This window comes from Mustela putorius, unplaced genomic scaffold (assembly GCF_011764305.1).
Source record: "Mustela putorius furo isolate JIRA1106 unplaced genomic scaffold, ASM1176430v1.1 tig00000765_pilon_pilon_pilon, whole genome shotgun sequence".
NCBI classification, from domain to species: Eukaryota; Metazoa; Chordata; class Mammalia; order Carnivora; family Mustelidae; genus Mustela; species Mustela putorius.
In genome coordinates, this window is record NW_025421470.1 from 10,045,082 (window position 1) to 10,055,874 (window position 10,793).

The window sequence follows — 10,793 nt, forward strand, 5'->3', positions numbered from 1 at the left end:
TGGTGGTGGAGCATGGGAAAAGTACCGAGTCTGGATTCCTGGTGCTGGTGTCACTGAGTTTGCAAGTAGAGATCTGGGATCCCATGACAATAATGCAAAGAACAGTGGGTGTAAAGCTGAGACATCTGGGTTCTGCTGTGTATACAAGCTGTGTGACTTTGGGCAAATGGCTTAACATCTCTGAGCCTTGGCTTTGCTACCTGTCAACCAGGAACAATAAGATCTATCTCGTTTATTTCACAAGAACGTTATGAGCATCAAATGCAAAAGTATGTGAGAATGTGTTTGGAAGGTTCTAAGTCCTACACAAACCTAAAAATGCCGGTATTATGAAGATGATAATTCTCTCCTGTCATTTAGGAAACCAAGAATAGGATGATTACAGCAAGGCTTCCACAGGAGTGGGACCCATTTCAGGAGGTAAAAAGAACAGTTGCCCATAGAGCAGTTGCGACCCACAGTGCCAAGACTGGAACTCTTAAGACACTTGGTGTCCGAACTCAAACCAGGTTGATTAGTGTTCCCTAAATCATGTGCACCAGGAACCATGGAATGTGTGACCTTATTTTGGTAGAGGGGCTTTGCAGCTGTAATCAATAAGACGAGGGCATCCTGCATTAGGGTGAGCCCTAACTCCAATGACCAGTATCCTTATAAAGAAAACTTGATTTGGAGACCGAAGACCCACGGGGAAAAAGGCCATGTGACAACAGAGGCAAAAACTGCGAGATGCGGCTGCAAACCACGGAAAACCAAGAATTGCCAGGAGCTACCAGCACGGGGGCAAGGCCAGCAAGGATTCTCCCCTAGTTTATCTGAAGGATTTCGCCTGCAGATAAAGCGTGGCCCAGCCAACACCTTGATTTTGGACTTGTAGCCTCCAAAAGTGTGACAGGGTGCATAGAATTCTGTTGCCTTCAGCCTGTGGGTCTCTGCCGGTTTGCGACAGCAGCCCAGGCAACTGAGGAAGCGCACGTGTGCCCATGAACGTGGACGCCGGGAGGGCTGCAAAGTCAGCAGATACAGTCAGAGTTGTAGGTGACCTTGTGGGTATCCCACAAGTCCGGCACCCCCTGTTCTGCAGACCAGGAGACTGGAGAGGTCAAATCATTAGTTCTAAGAACTCACATCTAACCCTCTTGCCGGAAGTGCCGCCGACCTCCACTTCACTGTGCCCAGCTCTCTGGGCCTGACGTGCAGTCCCTCCTGCCCACCCCCTACATTGGCAAGATGCCAGGAGAGAGGTGGTCTGGAGCATCTTCCTGAAGCCACCTGTGAACCATGTTCTCAAGATGGCAAATCCCTAAAGCCCAAAAGGAATCTTCTCCGGGTTCCGGGATAGAAGAGCAGCCTATGGGAAGAGCAGTCTGGGGGCTGGACCCCCCGGGCTTCTCCAGTGCTTTGGGCCCGTGGGCACCCCTCCCCAGAAAGCAGCCTCACCTCGCCAGGCAGATAGGTCGGCCATGACTTTGGTTGTAAAGCCAGGCTGGACAAAGCCCATTTCAGCATCCAATTGCAGTTTGTCACTGTTCTTTTTCTTTTTCTTTTTTTTTTCTTTTTTTAAGATTTTATTTATTTATTTGACAGACAGAGATCACAAGTAGGCAGAAAGGCAGGCAGAGAGAGAGGAGGAAGCAGGCTCCCTGCTGAGCAGAGAGCCTGATGTGGGGCTCAATCCCAGGACCCTGAGATCATGACCTGAGCCGAAGGCAGAGGCTTTAACCCACTGAGCCAAGAGCCCTGTCACTGTTCTTCTTATCACAGGCTTCCCGGGAGATACGGTGCAGGTCCTTGGGGAGTGTTCACTGGCGCTTTTCATGATTAGGAATCACTCGGTTGCTGCAGCCAAAGATGACGCAGTTGACCCTTAAACAACGTGGGCTGAACCACGCAGGCCCGCTGACATGCAGGCTTTTTCTGATAAATGCGGTACAGGACTGTAGACGTATTTTCCTTACAATTTTCTTAATAATGTTTTCTTTTCTCTAGCTTACACTGTATTGTAAGAACATTGTACATACTACATAGGAAATCCAAAATATGTGTTAATTGACTGCTTACATTGTGAGTGAATCTTCTGGTCAGCAGTAGGCTAATGGTCCTTTTGGGGGAATGTCAAAGGTTATACAGGAATTTCCACAGTGAAGAGGTTGGCACCCCTAACCCCTATGCCATTGGAGGGCCTATGTATTTTTACTGAACCTTTTTCATGGCTTTCTTTTGTATTAAAACATGCATGACAGTTGAAAGTATTCTGCTCTAACTTGAGCAAGGAAGGCAAGTTGATTTTTTTAAGAAGCTTTGGAGCAGATAGGGGAATGAATGGGCCTGTTTTGTTTTCCTTTCATTTCTGTTTGGTTTTGTTTCGTTTTACATAACTAAGAGGAGACACTGTTAAACAGAAACCCACTGCCGTGATGTGGGCGGTTTGAGCGTCATGCTTAGTCAAACCTTAGAATCCTGTTGGAGAACTCTGAGAAACAGAGAAGAAAAATAACAAAAAGTGGGCACAACACACACACACACACACACACACACACACACACTCTCTCTCTCTCTCTCTCTCTCTCACACGTACCTTCATGCCCCAGATACCGTTTTAATGGTTTTACTCCTATGAACGCATTTAACTTCCCTGCAAATGCTGTAAGGTACAACATGCTGTGCGTACCCATCTTCCAGGTTAAGGGCACTGAGGCACAGAGGGGTCTTGCCAAAGGACAGCTAGTCAGCATTCAAACCTGCAGTTCATCCTCTAAAGCGCTTGGCCAAGAAGAAATATTTTAAATTTTTAATATACATACATATTATTACTTATATTATTAATATTAATCGTTGGTATATTTGTATTAATTATTTACTTACATTTTAGCCCTTGTATTCTAACTTATAAATATATTTTTAAATAGTTTTTTTTAAAGTTACCGAAAGCATGGTGGTAAACACCTGTAATGAAAACACAGTTGCATGCCACGCGTGTCTGTAAGCAGTTTAGGTGGAGATCCACGTGTGTGTGTACGTTTATAGTCCTTGTTGAATCTCAGTCTGTCAGTTCCATATCGTTAAGTCCGTTTATTGACCATAAATTTTGTCTGGCCAATCCCTTGAGTGCCTCTAATAACATCTAGCATTTAAAAGTAATATTTAAAGTCAATTAACCACAATTAGTGTTTTTGAAATACAGAGGGAATAATTTTAACTTCTCCTCTTCGCAAACTCGGGAATTCTGTCTTTCCTAATGCTATGTTAGAAGGGAAGGATGGATACGGTTTCCTTTACTCGTGGAGACAGTTGGGGGGAGTGGATAGCTGCCAGTCCAATCCCATGTTCCCTAGAGTCTCGACTCGAAAGGAAACAAAACCAAATCTCTCTTGATCCTGTGTTGTTTATTGATGATTTAACGAAAGCCGTGTAACCACGTGAAGTGTGAGCTTCGAGACCAACACAGGAGGTGTGCCCTTCAGAATCTAAGCAAAGCCGAAGCTAGGGAAGTGTTGGAAAAACCACTCACTTGTGCTGAAGAAGGACCAGCTTTCCAGTCTGAGGGCTGGGAAGCATAAATTCATGGACATGGCGGGTCCACCCACCGTCTGCTCATTTTGTGGTGTTCCCTTTTGTGTTCCAACAGGGAAGAGCTTCACTCTGACCATCACCGTTTTCACCAATCCACCCCAAGTTGCCACTTACCACAGAGCCATCAAAATCACAGTGGATGGACCCCGAGAACCTCGAAGTAAGTGGGCCCCCCATCGGGGCTGGCACGCCTTCCGGGCTGGTAAACTGAGGCACCGGGGACGGTATCTCAGAATCCTTGGGTTGGCCTGGCACTGCTACGTGTGGCTACATGTGGCTACCTCTGTCAGAGAGGACTCTGCGGCCCCTGCAGAGAGAAAAAAAATCTATGGTTGACACTCATCCCTCAAAGTCTGTCTCTGAGCCCTGGACTCCTTTTAGAGCATTCTCTTAGGGGGCAGAGAAGCAAATCGGGCTGAGTCAAATGTGTGTTTGAAGCATTTCAGGGCCACAGGAGGCTGAGGACTTGTTCCTCAAATGCACAGTGAAGTGAGCACAGGATCAGAAACAAACAGTAAATGGATGTGTGCGGGGCACGAGGGGGCCCGGGCACCAAGAAAAAGTGCCTGAGCCTCAGAGCAGACCACAAGGGGTTGATTACCATCCATGCTGGCCTTTTGTCCATTTGTTAAGGCAAGAGATGAAAACTATGAAAATGACCTTTTTCTTTCTGTGGCACAGATCAGAATCTTATTACAGGACTGATTAAAATAGAGAATGGGAGGGCAGCAGAATTCCCGGGGGAAAACCAGTAAATATAGAAAGACGGTACCAAAAAAAGATCTCCTGTGAGGAAAACTTTTTTAAAAAGCAGTGGGGTTGTTTAGTCTGCAGAAGGATGTCTTCACGGTGACTTAATGACTATCTTTGAGTAAACCCAAGAGTAACACTCTTTTCCAGAGCCACACCCTTCCCCAGCACAGAGGCTGGGTTCTTCCCAGGGTCTGCGTGCCTCCAAACCCTATCAGGTCCCTGGTGGAAAATGCGTACTCTCTCTTCTGATGGGAGAGCCATTCAAAAACAAGGCTTCCCGCTATGCCTGGAGGTCGAGATCCAGGGAGATCAGGTTGTAAGCCGGCGTGGTTAGGAATTTGGGCTCTGGGGGCAGAACAAGAGGAGTCTGGTGGTTCAGGCACATTAGCCTTCAGCAAGTTACGGAGCCTCCCTGGACCTCAGTCTCCTCATCTGCAAAATGGAGACAATAGTGAGAGCTGCTTTCTGAGACAGGAGGAGACAGTGCTGGGTGCCTGGCACAGAGGACGAACTCAGCCAATGTTCTCCATGCCCAGTAGAGGCTCCTGGCTGCCTCTGAGGTTGCCGCTAGCGGGGCGGTCCCCCAGAGGCACTTCTCATGGTGGGGATGCTGCTGGGGCGGTGGGGTCCCCAGGCGAGGCTCTCCATATCACGCACCCTGTGCTCACCCCAGCTGTGGGAGTGTTTCCTGCGGTCCTGGCCACAGCCTCAGGGTGTCTCAGTCACTTGCTAGAACCATCCCATGTGCTGCCTCAGCTTCCTCAATGCCCCAGAGTGGGAAGAACCCCCACAAGGAACCACCATACCCACCAGGGACAGCCCCCCCGGGACATGGCATTTCATTCACCATCCCCTTACTGCCATTCGCCTAGTCTGTGACTCCCATTGTTCCTGACCTTGTGTACCCCCGCTAGGCTTTTTTTCTTGAAGTCATGGAGAAGATCCAGTCATGCCCAGACTCAGGAAACTCTGGGAGTTGGTAGCATCCCCTGATTCCAACTTAGGTTTGAAAAGCAGGTCACGGGCAAGGGACCACACAGTGACAACCAAACCCACCTTTGTAGGTTTCCCAAGTAGGAGCAGCAAACTGAAGACTCATAGCGACCCTGTTATGTTAACAATGTGATAGAAACATGGCGCAGGTGCCTTGGCTCTCTGCAGATTCCCAGAGAGGAAGCAGACTTTGGTTCTAGCCAGGCGCAGGGCTGGGGACAGGCAGCTGTGAGGTGTAAGGAAATTGACTTTGAGGGTAATTAAACTTTGAGAAAGGCCCACTCAGGTGCCTGGAGAACTGCTCTCTGTTAAAAAATAGAACCATTCAATCATTGAACGCTACATCAAAAGCTAATGATGTACTCTATGGTGGCTAACCGAACATAATTAAAAAAAAAAAAAAGTAGAAGCCATTCTAATCATTCATATGCCAACCTGCCTGGAGGAAGAAACTTATACCTCTTATACCTCTACCTGTTACTCTCTCCTGCATTAGAAAAAGGGCGGGTTTTGCCCCACTGCCAATATTTCCCATAACATTCAAAGACCCACCCAGCTTCAGAAGACAAATGGTGGGCGCTCTGACTTTTCAGAATTGGCAGTCAGAGGGGGAAAATATGGTATTGTGGCAGCGTGTGTATCCCGTGTGCCCTCCTGCTGTTTTCTAACTTCAGAAAACAGTCATTATTGAACAGACAGAATCCCTCCTTGAACAGACAGAAGGGATTTGCTCCAAGGAGGACCCATTCTTATGGAGTCTTTCCTGACAAGTGGACTTTGAGGTCTTAGGAAAAATTAAATGGAGGGTAGTAAGCATGGAGAGGGAGGTGTTAGAGTCCCAGGTAGATGGTCTCACACGGCACAAAGGACTTCTAGAAAAATAATAGAATGCACACAGGCTCCCAGGTGGCTTGAGTAATCCTGACTTTTCTATTCGCCCTAGGAAGCAAGGGTGGGCCTTCAGGGCTAATTTTCATGGCTGTCTTCCTCATTATGTGAAAATCTAGATTCAAGGTGGGAACTACTTTTTGATGAAGCTCGACTCACAGCCATTTTCCTTCTTTCTTTCTCTTTCTTTCAAAGACAAAGTGAAGCAAGTTTTCTTCAGTTTTATTGAGATATAATTGACATACAACATTGTGTAAGTTTCAGGTTCAGAACATGATGATTTGATATATGTGTATGTTACAAAATGATCGCCACAGTAATATGAGTAAACACACCCATCACCTCAGACAGTTACAGTTTGTGTGTGTGTGTGCGTGTGTGTGATGAGAACTTTTAAGATCTATTCTGCTAGCAGTTTTCAAATATACAATATGGTGGTGTTGGCTCTAGTTATCACTCTATACTTGATATCCCCAGGACTTGTTCACCGTATGGCTGGAAGCTTTTACCTTCTGACCACCTTCACCCGCTTCCCTACACTCCCACTCAGCCCGCATTCCCCGCCCCGGACTTCCACCAATCTGTTGCTCTCTGTTTCTAGGAGTTCCTTTTTCTTTTTTTTTAGATTTTATATGTGAGATCATACAGTTCTTGTCTTTCTCCGTCTGACTTATTTCATGCAGCATAATGCCCTTGATGTTCATTCGTGTTGTTGCAAATGGTAGACATTCCTTCGTTACAAGGCTCAATAATACTCCACTGGGTGTGTGTGTGTGTGTGTGTGTGTGTGTGTCTGTGTGTGTGTGTGTGTGTCTGTGTGTGCGTGTTTGTATTTTATCCATTCATTGATTGATGGACACTTGGGTTGTCTCTGGTCTTGGCCCTTGTGAATAACTCACAGTCACTTTCTAATGTAATGTTAAGAGAGGTCACTGCATGTCAATCAGGATGCCCACTCAGTGTCACATCTGTGGATTAATAACACCTCCCAAGTCCCTTTTCTCATAACAGGACTATGAATTCTGGCTGATCCTGGTAAGGTGGCTCTGGCATTCGCAACTTTTGAAAAGTTCTATTGTTTCATGAAATCAAAGACTAGGGGAGATGAAGGGAGAGCCTCCAGGCCTAATGTCCTCAAACTGAAAAAAGGGAAAAGCCCAGAGAATTGAAATGATGTGCTTTGGTTGAAAGGAAATAGTTGGTGATGAGGGCAGAGAGAGAATGAGGAGCTCCTGGCACATCTGTCTGTCCATCCATCTGTCCTTCCATCCGTGCACCGCTCCATCCACCTGTGCCGTACGTACATGACCTATTCTAAGCTCTCTGATGTGGCTTCGTAGCCACATGTTTGAGATGAGGTGTTGGCTTCCAGGACGTCTCAGGTTCATGCCTGCTCTAAGATGGTCTAGAAAGGGCAAATGGGGGTGTCTCGTCGCAGGCATGGAGCCTTCAACTTGAAACACTTGTGTACAAGGGGTCACAAGGTGTTTTTTACCCCACATTTTGTGGGATTTTATTGACATCTCAGACTAATAGGGAAATTACCAGTGGATGAAAAATTGAATTTATTATGGAGAAAGAGCACCATCAGAAGATATCCTGGGCTGGGCTCCGTTCAGCAGCAATGGGGAATCTGTTTTCAGTTCATGGATAGAACACTTTGTGGCTTGTTAATGTATCGAAAGATAGTGTTCTCATTAAGTGCAGGAGTTGGACTGATGGGATTTTTCAGGACAAGGATATTTGGGAGTTGTTTTTATGTATATTTGTATACATGGGGGGATCTGGTGAAAAACTCTAGCTCTAACCTATGCATCTGTAATAGGATACTATTAAGATACTGAAGCGCATTCTCCGCAGAGACTAGGTAGCACCTCAGTGCCGTGGAGGAAGATATTTTGCTAAGGAGACATTGAGGGGAGTGAGCAGTCGGGACCCTGAGCAACCCGATGGCAAGGGGTGGGAATCCCAGGGATAGGGACTGGGTCGTCATTCTGACGTCACAAGCCATGACCCGTCTGGCCGGGTATCGGTTACATCCGGAACACTCAGTGACCTAATTAAAACTTGAAAAGATTAATACAACCAATACTGGCCATTTCTGGGAGAACTCCTGGCCTCAGGGCCCTCACAGAAACTGTTGTGTGGGCTTGGAGTTCACAATCACAGATAGCTAGGTGGAGCCGTTCCTTAAAAGCTTCAGAAAATACTTTTTTTCTGGGGCACTCACCTTCTTGCTGACTAACCTTTTTAAAATAGGGAAACAAAGTTAACATGGGTCCCCTGGAGGGCCTAACCCTTTATCACTTTGTCGTTTTGCTAAGGATTTTGTTGCAGTTACACCACACAAATATATTTCCTTCTATGATTTGGAATGGAAGCAGCAAATCTCTAACAGGGATAGAAGAAATGAGATCCTTAAACATGGAGACCATGTTTGGAGGGAAAAAAAGGAATGGGTGAAAGTACCTGAAAACTATGGCAGTAATGGGCCTAAAAATATTTGAAATCAAGTTTCTTTGGAAAAATGCAGCATGAGCAGAAATGTTTACAGATTGCTCGTGGGACTGACTAAGGTACAGGGTTTTTAAAATATCATTTTCTTTTAAAAATAAAAATACTTAGGGACACCTGGGTGGCTCAGTCAGTTAAGCATCTGCCTTCAGCTCAGGTGATGATCCCGGGGTCCTGGGATCAAGTCCCATGTGGGGCTCTCTGCTCAGCAGGGAGTCCGCTGCTTCCTCTGCCCTTCCCCCTGCTCATGCACTCTCTCTGTCAAATAAATAAATAAAATCTTTTAAAATAATAATAATAAAACACCTAATAATAAAAATAGCTGGCAATTAGTACCATTGTTCACCCAGCACCATTCAAAGAGCTTCCCATAGATTAGTTGGTATCATCTTTGCAAAAACAGATAAGGAAGTTGAAACAAAAAGAAGTGAGGTCCCTTGCCCAAGGTTTTACCATCAGGAAGCCAGAATTGGAAAGAAGCAGTCCAGACACGGCGACCCACAGACGCCAGTGTCTGGTTTTAAGAACTGCACCATCTCCTCCTTGGGCTTCATTGTATTGAGATTTCTGTTTCAGAAATTCTTTATTAGGAGGGTTTATCAATATAATTCTGGTTCAAAGACAGTCTTGAAGAAAGCAGAGCCTCAGAGCCTTGGCAGTCATTGGGCAGGCGGGGAATCAGCGCTCCCGGGTGGATCCTGGGGCAGGGGGGCAGGACCCAACAGGCAGCCATGTGACCCCAGGTACTGGTGGTTGGCTCCACGTCTGTCCCCAGGGTCTGCTTGTAAGATGGCATCAACAGGAACCTGAAGCAGGGGCCTCCGCTGTTGGCCTGCAGGAAAGCTAGATAATGTGACAAAATGATCGCCAGGCGAACATTCCAAGTTCTGGTCCCTCCCTTTGGCAAAGAGCTTCCATGAGGGTCCAGGTAGGGACTAGAGGGGCCCTCTCAAGGGATGGCAAGTTGCGTCCTTGGCTCTTCTCCGATTAGTGGAATAGCAGGCAGTTTTATACGTCTTTGAGCTCAGGATTGTAATGATCCATCTACGGTCACTTTGTTTGCCCAGAAGAGCTTAAACATTTCTTCCAGGCAGTGAACAGTGATCTACTTAATCCCTTAGATTCTTCAAATATCAGATTTGGACCTTAGTTCTTTCTAGATGAAATCCTGATTCACAAAAGAGAAAGGAAATAATGCTTTCTTCCCTCCCACCCAGATAGAAAGTAGGAGACAGACAGAGGCTCCAAGAGGAGGAGGAAATGCTCTTCTTACTTATGTTCCTCCTCCCCACTCTGAAAGGCATTTTGGTGCTAAAATGGACATTCTGGGTGACTTCCACTGGTACTTTAATTCTTGCCGTGCTAAGTGCCCAAACTACCCCAAGACTTGGCAAAAGCAGTTTTTCAAAGATTGATAATACTCTGCCTAAATGTGTCCAGTGAATTTTAGAACCTCATTCTATTTATTATTTTAGTAGTATCAAACTAGACTAAGAAGAATTTTGTACACATAAAGATGTCCCTGACCCTTAAGTTTTCTACAGACTTAATTCAGGCCAAGGTCCGAAAGGTTCACGAGCTGAATGGGAATACAAGAGGCTCCTGGGGGAAAGTGTGCTTCTCCCCCGGAAGCAGTGACAATCCCCCTCCATCAGCTCACCAAGACCTGGGGAGGCCTGCGACTTCTTGGTAACAAGCCTGTCTATATTGAAGTCACTAGGATTTTTATTTGGGATTTGTATTGCTATAGAAAGGAAGAGAGAAAATTCCTTCCAGCTCGGTACCAGTGAGAACCCCAGGAAAGGATCTAGGTGCCTTTTCAGTCTAACAGAGGGGGAGAGGTGAGAGAAAACGCATGCGGTGAAAATTAGACCATTCTCTTGGATTTCTCTTTTCCGCGGGGCCATAGCAAACTTTTTTAAGATTTTATTTATTTATTTGAGAGAGAGAGAGCCAGGAGGAGGAGCAGAGGGGGAGAGAGGGAGAAGCAGGCTCCCCACTGAGCAGGGAGCCAGACTTGAGGCTAATCCCAGGACCCTGAGACCGTGACCTGAGCCCAAGGCAGACACTTA

At 46.3% G+C, this 10,793-nt stretch overlaps 1 protein-coding gene across 10 annotated transcripts in view; it reads left to right on the forward strand.

Moving 5' to 3' along the window:
* The window catches only part of RUNX1 (RUNX family transcription factor 1), a 264,881-nt gene that overhangs the window by 196,478 nt on the left and 57,610 nt on the right, over positions 1-10,793 (forward strand). For all 10 annotated transcript variants that reach the window (XM_004757540.3, XM_004757539.3, XM_004757544.3 and 7 more), the window contains one exon: positions 3,629-3,733. In XM_004757540.3, the coding sequence (XP_004757597.2) occupies positions 3,629-3,733 (105 nt within the window). The remainder of the gene's footprint in view (positions 1-3,628; positions 3,734-10,793) is intronic.